Source organism: Rissa tridactyla, chromosome 13 (genome assembly GCF_028500815.1).
Source record: "Rissa tridactyla isolate bRisTri1 chromosome 13, bRisTri1.patW.cur.20221130, whole genome shotgun sequence".
Classification (NCBI taxonomy): Eukaryota; Metazoa; Chordata; class Aves; order Charadriiformes; family Laridae; genus Rissa; species Rissa tridactyla.
Genome location: NC_071478.1, coordinates 4248143 through 4272914, shown reverse-complemented (window position 1 = coordinate 4272914; position 24772 = coordinate 4248143). Strand labels below are relative to the sequence as shown.

Genomic DNA, 24772 nt, shown 5'->3' with positions numbered 1-24772 from the left:
AGTCCAGCACAGGAGAGAGAGCTGTCAGCCAGCCAAGGTACAGCATTGGTGACAGAATGTCCTAGCACGTATGAGGATCACTGTAGAGAGAGAAACTGAACAATGAAAACATGGGTGAATAGTGAGACAAGAAAAGTACTACAATATTTAGCATTTACTCAATGAGCCTGAACAAATAGCTTTCAACTGCAACAGATTACAAGCACACAAAGTCTCCAACAGTAGCAGACAAAACCAGCTTAACAAACAATACCAGAAATTCAGAAGTCAATACCACTATAGAAGAATCATTACTGTTACAAAAACTACTATGAGAATACAGCCTGTGCGCCAGGACAAATCTGGCTTCTATGAGTTCACTAAAGACTATTCCAGCAGTAATACGAAACGACACCATTTTAATAAGCCTTACACTAACAAAACAAACACTGTTCGCAAACGTTGTCCTCTAACAGTTTCCTTGCCACAAACATTATTCACACTATTTCAGACAACAGATGTAGGTGGTTCTACATAAGCTTTATAAGTTAAAATTGTGAAAAAGCAGACACCAGGTAAGTCAAACAAGAAAACCCTTTCCGACTTAAAACTGAAAAATATTTTTTTTCAAGGACCACCTAAATGATTTGGAAAAGAGAAAATGGGAGGGTAATGCATCCAGAAAGGATTCCTGGCACATGAATTTTCTTACTAGCACACATTAATTAAAATGCATTTTAAAGCCTCATTATATGTGTATTTAGGAAAAGAAGTATCTGCTCTCACTGACAACACAGAACCCAAGCTGCAATACTGAACACAAACAATTGCAGACTTTAGCTGGAGAACAGGAAAAAACTGCCTATGGTAATTTAACTATATCAAGAGGAAAAGAACCAACAAAACAGTGTAAGTAGAACGCGCTGCAGAAACAAGAGGTGTCACAGGAACACTGACTGAAGAGAGCCATACTAGAATAAAACTTGGTGTTTACCTGTACCTTCAATGTCTCTCCCTGCAAGGAGCTGTCACTGTCATCATTTTCATCAGGTTTAATCAAAATAGTGTTACTGAGGAGGTGGTTCTGTACAGCCATCAGATACCGCAGACACGAAGATGCAGCCTTTAACATAAATAAGCACACTTTACATTATCTAAACCCTTTAATCAACCTTGATTCAGGCAATCCTCGTACTTGAGTTGAGAAAGAAGACAAGCAAAAGCAAAAAATAATTTCCCTTGAACTGAAATTTTTTTTTGCTGATTTAACACAAGCTTGTTAATAGATATTTATGAGAAGAAACTGGTTGAAAAACACTGAATTTTGTGATGTAATTTGCAAGACATATAAAGAAGCAGCACCATTTTATTCAAATATGTACCACTATAGCAATACTCAAGTACTGTAACATTAACTAATTCTCGAAAGATAATGCCACCATAAAGCTAAATTTAATTCACATTCCTGAAGGTGCTGGCAGCGCAGGCCATGACTTCGTGTGCCCTCCCCAGTGCCTGCATGCAAGCTCACCCGCCTTTGCCACCAGCCAGATCAGGGAGCTGGCCCTGCTGAAAACACCTATTCATTCTTTTACCGTTAAATAATGTCAACTTTCACTCAGTTTTTTTCTGTAAATGATAATCCTTTCTGATTGTATGAATCATTATACACAACTGTAGAAAGAGTTAATATTTTGTTTTTAAGTCGTTGTAATGCTTTGAAGATGGAGATACACAAACTTCCTTTAATCACCTGCCAGAGCAATTGGAAAAATATAACCACATATAAACCTGTTTTATCGTTACTGTATGATTTACTTTGCTGCACGAAATATTTCTTCCTTCCCTGAACAACATAAACAAAAGACATTCTTTTCCTGTATTTTTTAAGACACACAACTATAAAAGTTTCACCTCTATATATTCAGTGAAGATGATGGATTTAAGGAGGAAAAGCCACCAAAGGCAAATATACTTTTATCAAAATACATTTCACTTACAGGCACAGTTGAAAGAAGCCTTTGAAAATCATCTTTAGATACAGTTTGGCACTTGGTGATTAAGACACAAGATTCTCGGACAACAATCTTGAGAATGTAGTGCAACAGCTCATCATTTAGTCTTGAAAAAATGCAAGAAAGATGTTAAATATTAATAGTCTAGTTATGGTGTATTTTGTATAGCTCATCTCAAATGTCTCTGCAAGCTGTATCACAAACTATGTGAAACCAAAACAAGTATCTGTTCAACTTTAGAGATTCAGACATAAAGAAAACTAAGCCTCACATGTCTAACAACAACCAATACAACAGATCCCCAGTGATTTCCTGGACTGCATTGATGTAGATTTATGACATCTAATGACTCCTAAAAAAATACTCAACTTGAACAGGCACTTGAGATTGACAGTTTTGCTGCTGAAAAGTCACCTAATGTGGTGATATGGAGAACAATGTCATAATATTGTAGTTATGAATTAACATCCACATTTACCATAACGATGGTAAGTAGCAGGGAATCCAAAACGAAGTCTGTGTACGGAAGTCTCCAAAGTTTCCCCTAAAATGTCAAACCTCCCTCTCCCTTGCCCTAATGAAATTCCACCCACTATGGACACAAAGATAGTATTTCAGGTCACGCTGCCAGTAAGATAACAAGCAATTTCAGCAGAATTTTACACAAGTTTACCTAAAGCAAATAACAGAAACATACATTATAATTGAGGAGGAGGGGGAGCATGTTGTTGCATTTTACCTATAATGATCATCATCTTCACTTCCAAATCTGTTGTTCTGAAGCTGTTCAGCTAAATTAGTCAGGATAACGTCACGAAGTTGAGAGAGACCTCTGTTTCTCTCTCCTAAAATGGAATGCAAAAACTTTTGCAAAACAGCATTTTACAGAATTATTTTTATTTCCTCCGATATCTTGCTTAATATATGCTACTTCTCAGAAATTACTATATTTACAGTGTAACCTGATTCCCTGTTGATATTACAGACTGTTAAAACTTACTCTGCACATAGCACTGTTTTAAATTCCAAAGACTCTGACGCACAAACGTGTTCCTATGAAGTAACAAATTACTGTGCATCAGCTGCTTCTAAGCCCAGACTCCCATTTCATGGTGAATGCAAGTAGATTATTACTCTTTCACTAAGGACTACAATTACTTCTGGTTACTGTGTAATTGCTGTGGTTAACACTAACTGCTAACTAGGTGTTCTAAAACACAACCTGGACAAGAAGCATTACCAATACTGACAAAGAGAACTTTAATCCTTTTTGATTTCAAATTGCTGCCCAATTGAGACAGATTTTCCTTTTCTACACCTTACATATGCTTGACCATAGGCATTCAGAAGGCGGCTTCAGAATTTGAAGCATTCTATAATTTCCTAGAATAGGAGAAGTTTAAAGCAGACTAGCGCTCAATATTCTGAACTGTTCTCCCTCCAGAGGTTGGGAAGTATTTTCACTTTTTGTTTTCAGTTAGAAAAAACACACTCTCACATGTCAATAAGACGTTCTCACCTTCAGTTAAGACCAATTTCAACAAATTATTGATTTCTGCTTCCCCAGGATACAGGATATTTAAACCAGAGCTAAAGAAAAAATAAAACCACGTATTAATGAATGTATTTAGAAGTGAAGAAAATAATTTCAACGGACACGTAAAAAATGGCATCACAGAATCTCAGTTTAGTATATGATGTAACATTTAGAATGACTATGTAATAGCTTCTTCCAACTTAGAAAAGCATCCTCCATATTTTAACATTTGCATTAGTCAAAATGCAGCTGTTTTCTCCAGAAATCTCTTGTAATCAAGCATATTTTATTGTTTAGGTCCCAAAGCAATCTTCAAGAGCTGTTTGCTTCCCTCTGAGAAACTCCACATTAATCACTTGTATACATGACAGAAGACTAATTTTTTTTCAGGAAACAGATGATGTCAGAGAAAAAAAGGGATGAAGGCTTAGAGAACGACTCAACTCGTGATGGGGTAAGAGCTATGGCTTATCTGCGATAAGAACAATGGAAAATGCAGGAGACAGTAATCAAGAAGCCAATACTGTTACAGTTTTATGCTTATTAAAGAGTGACTCCTTATAGAAGTCTTAGCTTAAGCTAAGCAGAAGATTCTAGAACTAGCATTTTGGAAACAACACAGCTATGCATAAATGCTCCTTGTGGAGATATTTTTCCCCTCTAACTTGTGATGAACTTTGTCCTTTGTACTTGAATTACCACATCAAGATAGAAGATCACAATAACTTAAAAGGAGTACTTCGTGACTGACTGAAGTGCTGAAACTATTATGCATACTTTTTCTTCTTTTCTTTTTCTCTTTCCTTTTTAAATAACACTCTCAGAAAAGAAAACTGGTATGTTTTTCAGCTTCACACTGAGAGCAAAGATCATTGCAGCTTCCCTCCCTCTGGCTCATGCTGACCAACTTATGCTACAAACATCAGGAAAAGTTATCACACATTGCAAGCTAAGTTTGAGGTTTTTGTTGGTATCAGAGTCCCCCAATGAGAACACAGGAGGAATGAGATATTACCTAATACCCATCTCTGATTTTTATTTTTTTTATTTTTTTTTTTTTACAAGTCATTGGAGGATATAGGGTTAAACAAGTGAAAAGTACAGCAGCTGTCCATACAGTTGACAGGATACACTTTTCCCTGTCAAAAATCAAGACCCTGAAAATGCTAGATAATCATACTAAAGATGTGCTGTTCTTCACTTAGAGCTGCATAAAGTCACTGAAATTTGGAATGTCGTGATTCACACACAAAAAAACACAGGTTGAGTTTCAGAAGATTTTGTTCTCAACCTTTGGAGCACTTCCCACTTGAAGGCAGATTATATTTGTACTTGGGACATTTGAGACAGCGTTCCTTGTCCTTGAGATTTACATTATCTCGTTTTCGTGATACACAATCACACTTTTTGCTCGCTTCCCCGTACTTAGTCATTCTGCTATTTTGACAAGCCAGAGAAAGGAAATTACACAGCAGCAGGTTCAAGAGATGCAGTAACTAATAACGATGTGGAGCTAAAGCAAGTGTTTGATGACCTGGTGTACCAGCCCAGAGACAAAACGCCCACCCCTCTGCCAAAAGAGACTCCCGTTTTCTAAACATAAACCTGGCTTTCTCCAGACAGTCTTACTACCCCCTGCCAGCGTTCTTCCTGTATCTTCAATCTCATAGCACTCCTCAAGTATTATTCGTTCTGCCTCCCCTTACATTCCTTTTGTTTAGGAGACTTTGCTTAAACTTAGCAACTGTATTATAATAAACATTAAAAAAAAAACACTAAAGAAAGCTAATAGAAAGCAACAAATGAAGTATGGGAAGTAATTACTCTCTGTTATTTCATTGTCATAATGAAAAACACATTGTATTTCCCTTCTTCCACAGATACAAGTCATAGTAATTTTATCATACTATGCTGACCTAAATGTCATCATGTTAATTTTAAATCGAACTGCTGAATACAATTTGAATGTTCACCTGTAACAACATTTTCAAATAATCTAAAATCTAAGTTAATTTGACAAAACAGATATTCACCTAATAGCCAGGCAAACCTCCTTCTGAATTTCAGAGCAAATCTGATCCCTTGGTGCCATCAGTAACTGCCAAAGCAATAAGCCAGACCTTCTAACAATATCTCTGTTTCTTTCAGTTTGTGGACTGAAGAAAAATTTAAAAACCACCTAAGAAAAATTAAACACAACAATATTAAAAACTTAAACATTGTTCACATTAACTCATTTTCTGTAGTCAGTTTCTCGAACTATGTATCACTAGAAATCTCAGAGTCAGAAATTGACTTTGGATTTCCAAAATTTGGACTAGTACTTTTTCAAGAAGAGACGCACTTTCTCTTTTTCCATCCCCTTGAGAGGAAAGGGAGAAAGAAATAAGGAAGTAAGCTCTCTGGATTTGATTTTAATCTGTAAAGGTGGCAATTACATTTAAATTAGGACTTTTAAATGGCTGTATAAAATACTACAAAGCCACTGCTAGGTCAAATGCAATGGAGAAAAAATTAAAACTAATAAAATCAAGTGGTTGCCTGTATTCTAAACCAGCTTTTTTTTTTTTTTTTTTTTTTAAGTGTTTATTGTGAAGTACAATTAAGATGCCCTTGTACCTGAAAGACAACAAGGATGCAGCGTATTATACAGGTATCTCCATTCACCATAGCTTTCTCCATAATGTCACAAATACTGCTGAGATGGTGTGCTTCAATTGGATGTTGTTTGCCCAAAAAATTTGTTATGGGAAGACTGTTGCTGGCTGCAAGCAGGTTGAGTTGGTGGATACACATGGCACCAACATGGTGCAGTAACTGGTTAATAACCTCATTCGTGGTTGTTGCATCCCCTAGGAGGAGAAAAGCAGTTCAAGTGCTGTCTACAAACACAGACTATAGCATTAGCATTTGCTTCTAAAATGCAATATATCATTATCATCTCCTCTAACTTCAGGACATCCACCAACACGATAAACAAAAGAATTACCCTCATCACTTTTTTAACATGCTAAAGGTAGCAAGAATCTGGAAACTTCCAAATACTTCTTGCTTTTGCTTTTTCCTTTCTTAAAGCAAAGACAAACCATGACTAATATTTATATAAACAACTTTTCAAGAATGAACTCAACTTTTAATAGAAAGTTTCAGAAGATAGTTTCTGTGTATTTAATTCTACGATAATTGTACATTTCACTTCCACTTAGTATAAAATGCTGACTTGTAGGTTTACCTCACCTTTGGGCTCTGTAATGACATGACTCACTCCCAATCTCTGACAGACACAATGGAACGCCTGGTTCCCAGGATTACACCACTGATCAATATAATCATTAGAGCACGTCCATATCATGTTATTCATAGTATCATAACAGGCACCTAAGAAAAGGAAAATATTTCACACATCAGATTTTAGAGTGTTCGTTAGAAAACCTGACTAAAGTATTTTTATAGCTTTAAAAGTTCTGTCACATGACAGCAATTTAATAACAAAGTATGGGAATGAAAAACATTTGAAGGAGATTTCTTAGTAAAGGAATGAAGCAAATGCACGTCCCTTTTGATGTTTCAAGTAAATGTATAACAGCAACTGTTTCAGGCAAATACTCCAGTGCTCGTTATTTATAAGTACATATCATTCCTCCACAAACTTACACACTGCCACAGCGCACAAACTAAAAATCGGTAAGTCTGGCATCAGATACTAGTAACTCCTAGAAAACGCAGAAGGAAAAACGTTCCAAATTTATTTTACTACAGCTATTGACAATTAAACACCTTCGAACTTGTTTTGAAGGCCTTGTGGTAAAAACATAATAGCTTTAATAAAACTGACAGTCTGTATGGTGCAAGTGTTAAAAAAAAAAATTAAGCTTAGAGACTCATCTCCTGAAAAGCTTAAAGCCTACTAACACTAGCAGGGCCAAAACAGTAAAAGGAAAGGTATGAGTGGATTACAGACACTTTACCGTATCTTAAAGTTAAAAAATAACCCATTTGTCTACATCTTTCAAATGGCTTGCAAGGGCAAGATACTGGAAGTTCCTTCAGGGAATTCTGAACTTTCAAAAATGTTAAATTTACAGAATTTCACTACAGACATGAAATCCCACCAACTCCAGAGCTGCTTACTGCAAATTAAAATCCAGACAGATTATTTAGAATCTAAGGGTTGGATATGTCTAGTTCTGAAATATTCCCAGAAAAAAGATGTCCTTCTTACCAAGTCCCGGAACTAGAGCACCACGTCCAAGTGAACTTCCTGCAGCATCAATGAGATCTGCTCGGCTCGTGAACTGCCCATCCGAAATATTGAACACCAAGCTTGAAGCAAGAACTACATAGAAAAAAGTCTCCAATAAATTTCTGAGAAGTTTATTGTATTTTAGAAAATCAAGGACTTAAAATCTGCCACAAATGTTTCCAACTTACTTTTTAAAGATGACAAAGCACTCGTTCCCCCAAAGAGTGAGCGTGTTGCAGAACTGCCTGATCCACCTGGGGGTGGGACCAACATCACCAAGTATGTTCCGCATGTGTATATCGGAGTCTTTCTTAATACTTTCAGTGGCAGCCCACAGCTAGTGTTCGCAGCTGAAATATTAAACAGAAAAATCCAACACAAACATGTATTTCTTCACAACATTAAAAATTCGTAACAGGCAGCAAACAAGGCAGATTTCTATTTAGGACTTCAAATACATCAATATGGAAATTCATTTAAGCTACATTTTGCAGCATTTAGAAGTTGCTTTAAGAAGTTGTATATAAGGATGGCCTCATAATCGCACACATTCAGCATCGATCGATACAGTTTCACAGGTTATTAAACTAAGGAGAATAACTTAAAAATTAAAGACAGTGTCATGGTTTAGGCTGGGCTGGCCACTAAAACAAATGACAGATGCTCTCCCTGGTTTCCAAACCAGGAAAATTAGGAGCCTAAATTTAAGTATAAACTTAAACTGTTTTAATAATTGTATGGTGGTAAATACATTGAAAGCAGTTTCTTAGACCCAAACAGTCTTTTACATAAAGAAATCATTTGAGATTCACTATGCATTTACAATTTTAAGTTCTCCTGCTCCACATGAAACGTATACAGTCATAACAATCTAGCTCCTGCCACAACTGATCAACACTTTTCCGAGCACCGACTAAAGAATTATCCAAGAAAAACCACTTATTCTTCTTCTGTAGCACTCTAGTTGTTAACTGGCAAAACACAGCCTTTAAAACAGCTCTTCAAGCTAACTCTCTGCCAATTTCCCTGCAAGTATATTTATTTCCTGTATAATTTATTTTTATGGAAATATCTTTCATTGTTTAAAATTGAAGAAAAACTCATGTACATATGAAGGAAGGAGAGAAGTAATTCAGGAAACCGAATAAAATCTTATCTTAAGACAAATCTTAAAGCTCCAAATCACCCTGAAAACCATCAATGCTGTTCATTCACGAATCCCTAATTAACTTGGTAGTTTCAGCAAGCCCACAAATATTGTCCAACTCAAAAACGCAAAGTTACCTCCAATTGACAATATTCAACTTACTTGTGAAACAATAGTTTAATTTTCTAAACTGCAGTCCATTTTTACATAACAACTAGAAGCCCACTTGAACTGCCAGCAGCTAAATGCAATTATCAGTTTGATCAAATGTGGCATAAAGCAGTCCTATAATTGAATACATGGGGAATAAAGGCTGCTACAGGTAATATTCCTGTTCTTCATTCTTAAACTTTTTTCACAATCAATGCCTAATTTAGCAAAGGAACTCATAATTCAAACATTAAGCAAATACTGCTATCTTTCAAACACTTATTTCAGGAAAAAAATGCAAACTGCTTTTTTTTTTTCTACACGTCCTAAGAGGTTATTAATTACTAAAACTGGTAAGATATGTGTTAAGAAACAAAATATGAACAATTACTGAGTCAGTAAAACCTCTTCTGACCTGCTTGGTCCTCTTTCAATGTATTGGAGATTGTAGAGCCAGTGAGAGCAGCCAACGTTGCTGACGGGGACGCTCTATACCTAGACAGCCTACTTAGAAGCATCTCGTTTATACTCTTTGCAGATTCACCCTCTTTTCTCATTAATATAATTCGTTCCTGTAGAGGATTTGCTATACATACACCATTTTCAACCTATTAAAATAGGAGGGAAAAAAACCTTTTAGATATTGAAACCTGTAGGAGACAGATTACCTTAACTGAACAGTAAAACTGAACAATACAATATATCAAATAGGATACAAACATAAACCCTGCTGGGAGAATTTCTTACAAGAAAGTGTTATAAAAGCTAGACAGATAAGTATTTGTTTTGTTTGCAACTTTGTCATTCAATATAGTATCTTTTATTTTGTCTGTCCTCAAAGACAGAACTGCTTGTCATAATCTTATTTATGGAACTCTACTTAAAAATATTTAACATCCCTGTGCTCTTAATGATGTTTCACTGGCAAATTTTGTAAAAGGAGGCCGTTAAATCATTTGCCAGACAAGAAGCGTATGCAATGATTTTTCTTAGACTGTAATATTCAGGGGATATGTTATTAAAGAATCACCTCTTAATGAAGAAAGATCTAATTTACAGCATTAAGCATTTTCTAGAAGTTGTACTAATATAGCCTACCACTTCCAGCCCCATCAGTGCAGCCGCTGTACAGCAACTGCTGAGCAAATGTACAGACATTGCACCCAAAGTACTCCAAAGTAAATCCTCGTACAATTTCAATCATCGATACTGGAGATCTATGAATTGCTGTAAGCTCTGCTGTATAAATGAGTAAAATTTTAGACTGAGGTGCTTCATTGTTAAATTAAAATACACACACACATATACAAATGCAAGCATATATATGTATATATATATACACACACATACATAAACCATTAAGAGAAAAGGGTGTTCAAACTACTGATACATTTCTCTAGACTTAATATTTTGAAATGCATTTGTTTTTACACTAAAAGCAGTGACTGTCATTCAACATAAAAACATTTTAGGCTATAAAATGCAGTGTAGACAAAACAATTGTATTTGTAACTTGTGGCACCTGAGTGGCTTTTAACACAATGAAGCAGATCTACAGTAAACAATGGTTTAAATCCTAATACACTGAATTACTGTCCCAGCATAAAGCTTAATTGCTAATTATAATAAAATACGTTTTATGTTACAAGACAATTTATACTGCTGGAGTATATGATGGTCATACATCCTCTGAATATAGAGCTGACCAATACACCTTCTGTCATGTTAAAAGATAATTCGTAAGTACATTACAAACAGCTATCCAGATTACATATATGAATACTCAAACCTAATATATTGATTTGAAAATGTTGATACTTAATCAGGCAGTAGTCATGCTACCAACTCCAGACTCATAAAAAACACATAATTTGCTTACTATAAGTTCGAAAATATCCATAAAAACAGAGTGGCCTTTTGGTGTTTTTTCATTGAGGCTTGCAGGAGACCAAATCCAGTAGAAATATGTACCATCTGAAGAAAGATGCACGGTAGTCATAGTACTGCCAACTGGGAAGTGATTTACTGGCATTGGGATTATCTGACATACCTACAAGAAAAAGAGCATCTTAACATTTCTTATTTTGAAATTTGTTCTTATGAGTACTAACAGTGTGCTTAAAAATAAATAAATATCAAGTGCAGTTAGTCTGTAAGAGGCTTATTATTGGACATAATAGTACTATTACACTCATTTGTTATGAAGAGCTGTTCTATGATGTTTGCCAAATGGATCTACTGCATACAAAACAGCGTATATATATCTAAAAATTTAACGTATCTAAAAATAAAAGGATCATCTCCTCTGTAATGATTGAGAACATACCCATAGTACCATAATGAAAAGATACATGCTGAAGAGTTATCTACTTTCTGCAACTTCTCTGAAACATTACTTGAAACTTTGGAAGAAAAGGGGAATTCAAATGTTCTCAGTTTCAGGAAACACACTGGACATAAATGTACATATCCAGACATAAAAAACCATGGCAGGAAAAAACCCAAAGTAATTAAACTATCCATTTTTACAAAGGATGACAGTTGTTTATCTACAAAACACAATTAGATCAGAAACAATACCTGAATTTTATTATAGTAGAAGAATAATGAGCTGTTCAGGAAGATTATGTTTTCAGTTTAAGTCGAAGTCCATTTTACTATTGCTTGATTGTTCTATAATGTGACTACACTATAGTCTAGCTCTTACAATACTGTAACATAGTACAATGCAAGTCTGTATATACGCATATATACACACAGATATACATGCATATGTATAGATACACACACACTAACACATGGAAAGAGTAATATCTATAACATAACTTCCAAGTTCTATCATGCGATGCTTTCAATGGATATTTATAAAAAGGCAATTTCACAAAGTAAAAAGAAGAAGCTTCAAGGACAAAACTAATTAAAGCTAGAAATTATTGTAATTACTTAAGAACATTTTCTTACTCTACTCTAACTCTGCAATGAACATCCTAACTGTTCCTTTTACCTGAAGGGTATGCTGATCCACAACCTGGAAAAGGGAGTGAGGCTTATTATCAAAAGAGACAGGCCGATGGAGAAGTTTGCCATTGCCAAAAGCAACCCACCCAGTCTCCAGCTCCTCATTACGGCAGTACACAAAACCTCTGGCAAAAAAAAGCAGTATATTAAAACTCTTTAAAACTCTGCTATTTTTTGTTTTTCTAAGAACAACTCACAACCACATTCTTGAACTTTGACTGAACTTAAATTCAAGTCAGCATAAGGCAACAATTGCTAGTGTAAAACACTTTAAGCATAATGAGCCCCATGACTTCCAAGCAATAAAGAAGCAAGAAGGTACAGTGAGTCACATCTGCACTAATCATTTATATAATGAATGACATAATTAGAAAACAAATACATATTCGGCAATTGTACAACTATAAGTAAGTACAAGATGACGCAACTACTCTAAAGTATATTTCTCTCAAAGACTAAACCAACTTACTATCCATTAAAAAAAATAAAATCAAATCTAAAACACGAGCTATTCTGCTAGTATATCTCTTTGCAGGAGGTTGGACTAGATGGCCTTCAGAGGTCCCTTTCAACCTAAATTATTCTACAATTCTAGAGAAAACATACTCAAGAAGAATTTCAGATAAGGAAAAGAAAACATTAAAATAGCATTTAATGATAATGCCTAATACGCTCTAGTCATTACATCTAACTTCTGAGAGGTTTACCAAAACAGTAAATTTTTATTTTTTTTTTAAAACAGATCTGCAGAATAGCAAATATTCAACTGTCACTTACCGCAAAGTACCATGTAATCCAGATCCTAATTTGCTTATTCCTCTGCCCACTGAATTTGTTGTATAAAGATAGAGCCCATCTGCTGCAAGACAGCGCCCTAAGTCTGCATCTGAATCAGGAAGAAAGAATAGAGCAGAGACCTCCTCTGTAACACACAAAGCTGGAAATTCTCCATGGTCATTACTTTTCTGTGGTAGCTACCACAGCAACTGAAAATCAACAGATGCTGATGACAGGTCATTACTGACAGGTCAGAACCATTTTTTTTCCTACCGAATTTATTATTCAGTGTTCTAAGAGCTACTGTAACGTAGTCAGAGTCCATTCGTTTTACATTACTTTCATGCCTTACAGAGGTGCCCAGATTACACCTAACTCACTCACACGAATACTAGGGCTATTTAAATCTCCTGTCATTGCTAAATAAACTTAACAAGAATTAGGTGCTAGTCATTCAGCTTCTCTTTTGAGATAGTAAGTGACATCAGCACTGTTTTTTCATGATTCAAATGTACATAATCCATTTCTGAATAATTTATTTTTCCTGTGTTGTGTTCTCATTTCAGTATTAAAGACCTGCGTTTTGGTATTATGGCCCAAGCTTCTGTAAAAAAAACAAAAAAACAAAAAACCAAAAAACCAAAAAAAAAACCCCAAACAAAACAAAACCCAAAAAACCAAAACACCAGTAAGTTTGAATGGGCTTTTTCTGCACACTATTCAAAACTGTAAATACAGTAGGAACTAGACTAGCATACCCAACCATGCTCAGGAACGCAGGCCTACTCAACCAAAATCAGTTCAAGTGGAAAATTCCTTTACTCAAATATAAAACAACTTGAGTATTTGCTATTAAATGCCTTCAGAATGATGCAAAGGAGCAGAAGACCATTCTCTTCTGGTTTTGCAACAGGTAATGCTGTTCAGAACTCAGAACTGGCATCAAGATAAAATACTATCAAGGCTTATGACTATGCAAGCCTTTCTGCTCTGGACTGCTGGTATAACACACTGTTTGCGAGGAAGGAATAATCTAATATTGAGCCTTGATCTAATTTCTGGTACAACTCTGTGCTTCTCTTAAAGCTCATAAGCAGACCCTTCCACCTCTGAACACTTAAATTAAGACAAAATGTATTTGAAAAACATAGCTTTGTCACTCACAAAGTAGTTACTATTAACAATCAAGACGGGATACACAAGGCAAAGCTTTGTAACAGGAATGTCAATAAACCAGTCAACCTACTTAAGTTCACAGAATCTGAACAGTCAACTAGGGAAAGGAAAAAAAATAAATCTAGTCACTCTCCTAGCAAGAAAGCCTCTTCAAAATACAGATGTCATCAATAAATTTGCAGATAGCCTAAAATGACAATTTGAATTTGTAAATTCCTATGGCTTCCATTAAACTTAATGAGATCTCACCAAATATTTCTAAAGCAATGTGAACTCTCTTATTTAGCGCAAAAAAGGTAAGCAAACAAAGCAATAAAAACTAAGAATTAATTCAGGGAAAGAAATACAAAAGCAAGCATAAAAAAAAGGACATAAAAAACAGACTGGACAGAAACAAAAGTAGAAGGGGAAAAAAGGAAAAAAAGCAATGAATTTTTACTTCTAAAAATAAAGATGCTCTGACAGTGATAGCTAGCTACTGAATACAGTGATACTGTACAGGACAAAAAAGTTACGCTTACTGACAGACTAACAAGTGGATCATACCCAAACTCAGTTTGATCTCCCTCCAAAATTCCCACTGAAGTCAGCGAGGGTCACTGTATCTACTGCTTTTGATTGTTTCCTACAACCTGATTACTAAACCAATTTAAATAGCATCTGATCTTCAGCAACTGAAAAGCAATGGGTTTTCTGAACCCCATTATACTATCATTAACACACCAGACTTAAGGTTTAGCCTCTTAATATAAAACAGGATAATTTTTTCCGTCTGATCCCCAGATCAACTTTAAAAAAGAAGCAAACAAGTAATTTACGTATCAAGTTAGATCAATTTAATGAGAATGGGTATGACAAACCAAACAGTGTAAACCATTTAGTATTCCTGTAAATTAGGTCTGTGTTTTCAAAACTTCAGTTCTGAATGTAGACTAAGACAACAAAGTACCCACACAGTTGCTGCCCTCCCCCCTCATTCTATATCAGGCTTCAAGACACTCCTGTGATGCCCAGTTCTCTCTGCAGACGGTCCTTCTAAACCCGTCAGCTTTCGATTATTTGATATGTGCTGTACGTGCTTTTACATTGCTTCCAACAGAAAAGGAGAAATCCTTTCTGTCTCTAAAGCTTTACATTAATTTTTAAACAATTATCACCATTAAAAGCATCTTGTCCTCCCCTGCTAATACTGATAGTCGTGAAATAATTCACCTTTATTTTCACTGCTGGAACTACTGTTGGCATCAGGTGCAGGTAACATGTCCTCAAAGCCCCAAGACACTATATGCTTTCCTCCAAGCAAACAAGAGGGTGATCCAGGTCCTCCCTCCAAAAGCAACAACCTTTAAGCAGAAAATAAAGTAAGATACATAGAGAACAGTGACAGCAAAAACTAGCCAAATCAAAAGTTAAGATGAAGATGTATTTTAAGTAATTATTCTCTGTCAGAGTTCATAAGCCACTTGAAGGAATTATCAATATTTAATTAAAAAAATAAAAACTTAACACCCAAAAACCAATTAGTAAATCCTTTTAGATTTGACTTTCGAATGTCCTCGTTCTGCAATTGACTAAATTTCGATCTTTCCTAAAGTCTTTTGATCATGTTTAAAGACATTTATCTGTAAATGCACTTACACATTTTCAGAACCGAGGTAAAAGTGCTACGATTAGAAAAGTCACTACAAACCTGTATAATACATCAGACACAGGCAAGGATCCTAGATCAGTTTGTTTCTGTAATAGATGCACTGTATGAACAAAGGTTTTCAGCGACCCTCTAAAAGGATAAGAAAAACATGAATTAAAGATGTCTATTGAAACAAGACTGAATACAGACAGACAACAGCATCTATGTAGAATGTAATATCCAGTACCATAAAGAGAGAATATCCAAGATATGTCATCAAGCTTCTTTTCTAATTTGCATTTCGTTTCTGGATGATTTTCATTCTTTTGTGGAGGAAGTGAAAAGAGGAAGAAAGGGTAACATAAAGGAAGAATGCTGGCAAACTGCCGGTCTAAATCGCGCATTTTGGAAGAGGATGAAGCACCATGCAGGTAGGGAGATCAGCAACCATGGCTGACACAGCACCCAGGCTGAGTCCAAAACAACATGTACAGTAAATGCAATCTAGGCACATGATAAAATACCTCAATCTTGCATCTATTACAGACAGCTACTTTCAGTATTTCTTGTAGCTGATTAATCATATTTAGATCTTCAAATACAATTTGTGGGTCTTCCTGGGGCTGAGCCAAAGTATTAGTAAGAGCTGCTGCAGACATAGCTAGAGATGGCTTTCTGGATTAAAATAGAAAAGACCAAACTAATTAATTTATTATCAAGAGTCTGATTAGTTTTGCTTCCAAACACCAATTTGGAAGCCTTTCCCCTTCTGAAGTGATGCATTTAAATGTATATAAGGACTAGATACTTCTGAAAACAAAATTAAATCTAAGTAGAAGTTGTTTCCAATCTTGCCTAAAAGTGTGTTGCTTTAAAACATTATTGCGATATTTACAAACAGATGGAGTTCGTAACTCTAATTATAATTCTTCATTCATAAGTTGAATACTTTTTTGGAGAACCTATGAAGTCTGTATGTTAATATAGTGGAAAACACCTGGGTTTTTTTGTAGAAATAGGGACATGTAAAAGTCTTTAAAAATATATTTTACAGTTTCTGTTTTAAAGGCCAGGGTATTAGGAAGAAGTCGTTTTCTGAAAGATGTGGTGGCTTTACTTCCAGACATAATGGCCTAGCTATATACAAGAATCCTGACTGCATCTTAGATGTGATAATAGCGAGTTATGAATTGATTTCTTCAAAAGCATGACTGATCAATTGAAAAGATCCTTTCCATGCACTCTGCTGAATATAGCCTTTTGCTTTCTGTCACACATGGTCAGTCTTAGCTCCTTAACTTTCTAGCAGCATCTCCTTCCTCCACACCTCAAATCCTGTTCCGCCCCCCCACCCCATTTTCAGCTCTATGCTCTCACTGATAAACCTCAGCTTAGAGAAAATTGACACTGAATACTTCAAAGCACCTCAATTAATTATTTAAAGCAATATTCACCCTGTTGTTTTATTCTTAGTAATATAAAGCGCCCAAGATTGCAACTAGGAATCTCAGTAATAGTCTAATTTTGCAGGCTTTTTCTTCATAAGCGTACCCAACATACGACTTACATATTTAAAGGAAAAATGTAAGGCTTTCATAGGTGAACAAAGCATGTCAGGGTGTTACAACTCTGTAAGCAATGCAAGACAGATTTGCAAAGAAAACATAAGATCAACCTTCATTTCAAAAGCTGTATTTGAAATTTAGCTCTTAGACAAATTCAGCTGCAAAAGAACATCCCATACTTCCTGAAAACTGACATCTGGGGAAAAAATAAATGAGATCATGTTTATCAAACCCAATTTATCCGAGCTATGTTCAAGTACATTGCCTTTTAGATAAGGCAGTTGGCAGTGCAAAAGAGTTTGCCACATAGAGTAGATTTCTCATTGACTTCATTAGAACAAGTACACTAGAAATTAAGTGCTTTTCATTTGAATAAACCTTTTTCTAAACCAAATCATGACATCTGAGAACGTCAACATCTGAAATCAGATTTAAACTTGACAGACAAGAGTCAAAAGGCAAACAGTGACTTCATAAACAGGTTCATAGGGCTTTGCAGAAGCTGTTTTGTATGCTCCTCCCCCTTGCCCTAAGCCCCATCCCCTAAAGAGTAAGGTTTTATTAAAAGCTGTAACAGCCACTTCATCCTCAGTCACCTGATGCTGTGCTAAACCCATGCAGGGCATGGGATAGTTCAGCCTACACTGGTTGAACTCATCACTAGCAATGCAGTAAAAAAATGCCCCCAGATGTTTCACAGGCAACACTGAAATCTGAAATGAATTGCCCTGAAACTTGGCAGTAATGCCTTCTACAGACAAATGAAGATGCATAAACTACAGGATTAAAGGGGCAGTACAAAGGGAAAGTGAGACAACTTTCCTCTACGGTAAAAACATTTGGAACCATTCCTACAGCAGACCACTGCAGCAGAAGCAGCAATACGCACAAGAGGCATTTATAAACTAGATCCTTCTGGTTTTACATAAGCTAAACACATGCAAAAAATAAATGCTTAGCTCATCAGTTTCACCCTTTCCAAACCAATATTTAAATATTAGAAAGACTAAAGTAAACCAAAAATTAGTAGTAACAAAGCAGTCATATCATTTTGATTCTTATGTTTAAATATAAACACTTACTACCAATATCAACCACAACATGTCATTTCAGTACAGTTTCCTTACCTTGCACAAGCCAAGGCAACTAGGGCAGCAGCAGCATTTTCTTTTTGCTTATATGGAATCTGTTGGCCTGAAGCAGAAGTGTCTTCCAGCCAGGAGCACAGTAAAGACTCTATCCCATTGAGACAGTCAGCTGGTTCCTTAGTCAAACTCAAAGGCTGGCAGTCTCGAAGGCAATTCAATAGCACCTCAGCAGTTATGTTACAGAGAGAAGGGTCTGTTCTACTTTGAGACTGAATGAGGGGAAAGACCAATAGAAGCCCCATCCGTGAAGTAAACGGCGCCTGTTCAGGCTGCTGTAACAAGCCTTGACGCTTGAGCAAGGCCAGTGCTTCTTCATCCCCCGAGCTCTCCCGGTCATGCTGCTCCTCCAAGGCTAGCTGGCGCTGGGCATTCCAGAGTCCACGCAAAGCATTGAGTCGGTACTCCAGCAGCCGAGCATAAGCATTGCTCTGGTTTCCACACACAGATCGTAAGCGCTCAGCAAGCTCCGTCGGATTCTTGGTCTCAAATGTTAATATCTGAAAGAAATTAAAAAGATGGTATTTATATAGGCTTTTATTTTCCTTAAGGGAAAAAAAAAGTAACATATGCCTATAGTAAGATTTCTAAATCAGCTGTCCTGTACAACAGATTGTGGGATTATTTTATATTTTTTTAAAATTTCTGGGCATGGATAAAGTTACACTGGAGGCCAAAGAGCATGCAAGTGGTATGGAGTCTGTTATTGTTGAGTCAGCACTGTCACTGAAGCCTGGGCTCAAGGATTGCTGACAGATTTTTAAACTTTCAATCGTGATGCTAAAACAACAATAATATGGATTGCAAATAAAAATACATATGAAATAGTATCTTTGAAAATAAAGACTCACCTCCCCTGGAGCATTTTTTTTTGTTATTTAGGCAATTTTGCTAAGAACTTCAAAAGGACTGACAGGGTAGAGGGTCCCAAGGGCTGAGTTTAGAGCCCTTCTATGGAAATTAATATGTCAACAATATTTTGTATTAAGAATGTATATGTTTAGTTTTAGTGCTTGTCAAATAAACAAACCAGTAATCTAAAATGAACCAAGAGTTTTGTTACACACTCTCCCTTCCCTGTTCTTTTTTTCCCCTCCTCAATTTTATCATATTGCACTTAGCTACACCTTTCTCAAAATATTTCCAGTTGCTGCCACAATTTAAAAACCTAAAAGTCTCATCATCATCACTTCAGACAGAAGAAAGAGGCCTTTTTGGCACTTCTAAGTAAAACTGGAGACAAAGCTGGAACAACAGAAAACAAGTAAACCATGACAGAAAGAAACATATTTATGGGTTAGTACCAGCCCAGTACTTGAAAGAAGTCAGAATTAAGTAATTTACAGACAACTTTTCTCCCTACAGCATACAACAGTTGAGATCGGCAAAGTCACTTAAGCTATGGCAAGCTCAAGGAAATCAATGAGGCAGACATTTTCTGATACTTTGGATCCAGCATCCACAGGGCTTCTGCCTGGATGCCACACTGCCTCATCTCATCCCACCCCCAAACACACTCTCTTTGGCCCATTGTTATGCTGTAAAGCTGTCCTTCCCTAATTTAATTAAAAAAAAAAAAAAAGGCAGGGGAACGTGAGAGATTAAGAGACACAATGGGTAATTTCATTCAGGGTTGTGGGGTTTTTTTATTTTTAATTGGAGGCAGTAGTCATACAGAATACAAAATAGATGTTTATGTCTAATTGTACAATTTTCAACAGCTTGATAAAACGCTTCAGGACAAATCACATCTGCCATTTCTACAAACACCATTACTAAAGTCAATGAAACAGCTTTCAGTAGAACACTTATCATTAGAGTCATGAAAAGTTCACTTTAAAGTAATTCACATAATAATTATACTTGAATAGATGTTCATATAGAGCTCCTTAAAACTCAAGAATCTCTTTTAATTAATTTCTTCAAAGAGATTAAGAATATTAATACCTAAACCATATATTATACATTTAAAATAACTACCTCATATTAATTTGTGTGTTCTATTGTCTCCAAAATAAGTTTAATTGTTCTCTATTATAGATGCAATCTAAAACTTTCTTTTGACTTCCTTGAACTAAACTAAATACATGATGGATCCTCAACTAAGCGATAACAAGCTGCAGAAATGGAGGCAAAAGAGAATGTATGTTTTCACCTGGAGAGTTAAATGCTGAAGAAAATAGGTCTACAGTCTTTGGCTATGCTAGTAACAAAGACACCACGAAAGACAAGTTGTGGTCTGCTTAGCTGGCTTTCCCTTTAGGTGATACTTCCATGAGGCAGGGTGGTGGTAGTGGGAGGCTGCCTATAGTCTTCCCCCTTTCCCATACGGATAGTAGAACCCTGCAATCCATGCCAGATAATAGTTCAAAACATTGTGCCCACCTAAACTATAAGTTTACTACTATGTTAATTCACAAACTTTGTACAACCTCATGTGGACAAATCTGTACCCAGTTACAAGCGAAAGGTTTAAATATTCAAATATTCAAACACATGAGAATTGCTTTATTTCAGCCATATTGCAAATGCAACCAGAGACTGAGTTCCAATTGCAACTGATGAATGTTTTTTTCAGTTTCCTTCAAGTCACCAAAGTTATGTTTGATGGGTTCTCATCAACAAAATTGTAACCAAATTGTTGCAGAAAGGTCCATGTTTTGGATATAGTTTAACCTTGCAAATTTTGTCATTCATTTGGGTCCAACTAAAGGTACACATGAAAACTGGTTGCACTGTGTTACATGCTCTTGTCCCTCAGGTCCCACAGTTTAGCAGAAAGATGGATTGTTTGTTTTTGATACTGCTCTACATCTGAGTCTGTCTTGTATAAATCAAGACAAGAAGTCAGTGTCAAATATTTGCAGACGTACTGATGAAAAGCCTTTCCCTACCGAAGTTTTATTTTCTCACTGATCTCGCAGTTTATAATTCACTTTAAGCATAGTATGGTGTGTCTGGAACCGTTAAGAGTGTTTTGCTTTGGTCTTTCATAAAGCAAATTTGCACTAATTTGGGTTAACAATATATTAAGTATACTAGATTCAATAGATTTAGAAGACAGTTCCAAAATGGGACTTACTGATTTTTGAAAATAAAGCAATTTACATCATCTAGTTTTCATACACAGCTTACGGAAGCAGTGAAAAAACCTAACCATTCAACCTCATATGAAGGTCTAAGTAGGCATTCACACTTCCAGGAAAGTAACAGGATATTAGGAGAAAGGCATACGGTCATCTACAGGAACCTTCTGAAAATTTTGTTAAAGTCTGTTTTCCTCAAAAGACATTTTACTGACAAGAGGTAAGTACTCAGAGCTACCTCCAGAAAGGAGCTTCAAGACCAAATTTTCACAGTGACTGTCTGTGACAACCAACCTGGGAGCTTTCACGGTTCAGACACGCTCTTAAGATCTTGCCACACACCAGGGAACCATTCTGGTTCTCACTGGTTAGCAAAACACACCTCTTTCTAATCCAACACTAATGACAGAGCTTCACTTGGCCCATGTTATATATACTGCTTCCCTCTGGATAGCTGAAAGACTTCATAAAGGAATCACAGCCCTTGCCAAGGTTTCCTCAGCACACTGACTAGTTTTCTCATATCTTCAGGCAATGCTTGTTATCTTGAAGCTACGTGAAGTCAAAGCAGGTTAAAATAAAATGTAAGAAAAAAGCCCCACAACATTTACTCACAAATTCTGAAATAGACAATACAACTACCAGTGTTTATAAAAGACACAGGTGAAGAAAGGAAATAGAAAGTCTATGCTAAAATGACTTGTATGAAGATTGAATCAGAAAGGTCTTCCCCATCCTTTACCCAGCTGATTTACTGCAGACCTCCCTGGCACCCTCCAGCTGTCAGAGGCTGCCATTCTGAACACCTCTTGCCCGAGGCTGCACCCACAAAAGACGGTTACTTCAGGCTATAAAAGCTGGTGTACTCTGCCAAATCTCCCTTTTTAAATCCCCCAGCAAAATTTAATCCTCCCCCAAATTAGTTTATTCTCCTCCTATCCAGAAGATCTGACCATTCTCTTTGTTAAAATAAGCACCAATTCATTTCCCTGCAGATGCACATGTCTGTTACTCAAGCTCTCCTCTACAATACTTCATTGACCAAAACTATTCCTCATTCAGCAAGAGGTAAAACCCCCTTCCCCCTGCCTCCTTGATGTCTCAGTATTTACACTTGAGTTTAAGCTCTGATTTAAGACTAATTTCCAGCATCCTTTTGTTAGTGGTATTTGGGCACCTTGCCTCGATATTTACCTATACTACACTTGGGGAGATCTCAGAAGCAGACAACCAAAAGCAAGCACATTACAGGCAGCCACCTGCACCATAAATAATCAGTGACTTCACAGCACCCATCACTTTTAACTATCAAGGCTTAAACAGAATCTAAGAGGATGAAAAGGATGTAACAATTGCATTGCTTTGCCATAAAAGTTAGCTAAGTATCTCCTTACATCTCAAAAACTCCCTAACAGAAATAGCAGCTTGACAGTAACACAATCAAGCTAAAAACATAAACAAACATATGCTTAAAGGAAGAATACTAAACAAGAACTGAACATACAGATTATATTCAGGATTAGAAAAAGATAACTAGCCAAGCTACAAAAATAATGCAGATTAATATACTATGAAAACAAGAACATGAAAGAGATGCATAGTGGCAGTTAAAATAACATAGTTATTTTATGAAGACAAACAAAGAAAATTGAGAGAAAACTTAAAATCTGTCTACCTTACGTACATTGTTAGACTTAAAATAGTCCATTTTGTGCTTTTATATAAGATGTATTAACATTTCCCTTAGGAACAATCAATAATAACAAAAACCACCCCTTCATAATAGAAACGTAAGGTTTTCAAGAATAACTTCTAATGAACAACAGCAAAAAATGCTGTGTCAGTGCAAAAAAGTGTAATTCTAGTATAACCAAATAATTCTATTATAAATTATAATGTAACCAAGACACTAGAATTAGGGGAAGAAATAAAACAACATTGTTTTTAAAGATCTTTTTCTATAGCTGATTTTGTTAAGTAGGGTAAACATCACATTGACGTTTTTTGCAAATGAGAAACCTGCTCTTCAGTCACTTTGAAATTACAGCTCATGCACCATGACTGTGATCATTACCTATTTTCCAGCTTTGTCTACTTCCAGTTAGCAAAGACTACCTTTGAAAAGTTTTGATTTTTAAAGTCTCATGCTCAACAGCCTGAAGTTACATATAATTAAAAATTGTGTTATTAAGAAGTTTAATTGTCACTGTTTTAATTTTGCAGTATCTTTTCCTTAAATATTATTTCCCCGTTTATTATTTTAAACAAATTTTAATAAATATTTTAATTAGAAAATGGCTGATCTGAAGTTCAGTCACGCTAATTGGTCATTGACAACTTCTTCAACATTGAGAGACAAGAAAGGTATCTAATTATAGACCATCAACTATGGTGACGATGTCATCTTTCCTACTGTATCCATTTTTTGTCCTACAACATGACCTTAACCAGATATTGTTCAATGGGAAGCAATATTTTTGCCAAAACTGCTCCAGAAAGTAGTCACTGGCATTCACTATTATTAAGGTAAAGTGTTTCTCCACTGTGCGTACTACAATTAAGACACGCTAATCTACGTGAAGAGTTACAGCCTGAGCTTTTATGACCACATTAAGAAAATTTGGAAGTGAGCTGCCACTTTAAGGCAGCTTTTTCCTCTTGCTAGAACTTCTGCTCCCTTTTCCTCTCCAGGCAGCAGGGCCTGGTTTTTGGTTTTGTTTTGGTTTTTGGGTTGGTTTTTTTTTGGGTCTTTTTTGGGGTGTGTGGGGTTGTTTTTTTTTGTTTGATGCTTTTTGTTTTGGTGTTGTTTTTTTTTTAAGTTAGATTTTCTCTTCAGACCAGTTCCCTGGTGTGAAACAGCAGATAGAATGGAAAGAAGTAGAATGGAAAAGAAAGAAGAAAATGCATGGGCAGTGACAGATGGGAACAACAACTTTTTGCAATAGCTCTCCCAGCTTTCTAGCTTAAACACTGCTCTTGGAGTGAATATGCTAGTTTCATTGATCAGTTTCAATTCTTCTACATAGGGAACTGATGAGCAACGATGCTGTTCAAAGGTATATTTTTTCCTAAAGTTACATACTGCAAGTAAAAGCTTTTAAATCTCCAGAAGAGCATTTAATTTTTTCTCTACATAATTAAATTGGCTCAACTTCGCACATCAAGAGAACAACTTCTTGAAGATGGTATATTTACCAACATCACTTAGATGCATAATAGTCCCCTGAGTATTCATCTCACAAGAGGAACAAACTATACAGAAAACTATACGCAACCTCAAAATTCTTAACAGCAGCATGAAAAA

At 35.9% G+C, this 24772-nt stretch overlaps 1 protein-coding gene across 4 annotated transcripts in view; it reads right to left on the bottom strand.

Moving 5' to 3' along the window:
* Positions 1-24772, bottom strand: part of HECTD4 (HECT domain E3 ubiquitin protein ligase 4) — a 76713-nt gene that overhangs the window by 45540 nt on the left and 6401 nt on the right. For 2 of the 4 annotated variants that reach the window (XM_054220127.1, XM_054220129.1), the window contains exons 2-17: positions 18365-18882; positions 15733-15822; positions 15255-15385; positions 12867-12975; positions 12076-12214; positions 10951-11121; positions 9487-9679; positions 7963-8124; positions 7754-7867; positions 6769-6909; positions 6151-6383; positions 5565-5710; positions 3514-3584; positions 2734-2839; positions 1980-2100; positions 974-1102 (exon numbers count right to left, since the gene is read on the bottom strand). In XM_054220127.1, the coding sequence (XP_054076102.1) occupies positions 974-1102; positions 1980-2100; positions 2734-2839; positions 3514-3584; positions 5565-5710; positions 6151-6383; positions 6769-6909; positions 7754-7867; positions 7963-8124; positions 9487-9679; positions 10951-11121; positions 12076-12214; positions 12867-12975; positions 15255-15385; positions 15733-15822; positions 18365-18882 (2574 nt within the window). The remainder of the gene's footprint in view (positions 1-973; positions 1103-1979; positions 2101-2733; positions 2840-3513; positions 3585-5564; positions 5711-6150; positions 6384-6768; positions 6910-7753; positions 7868-7962; positions 8125-9486; positions 9680-10950; positions 11122-12075; positions 12215-12866; positions 12976-15254; positions 15386-15732; positions 15823-18364; positions 18883-24772) is intronic. The other 2 variants (XM_054220128.1, XM_054220130.1) reach the window with 1 other exon arrangement.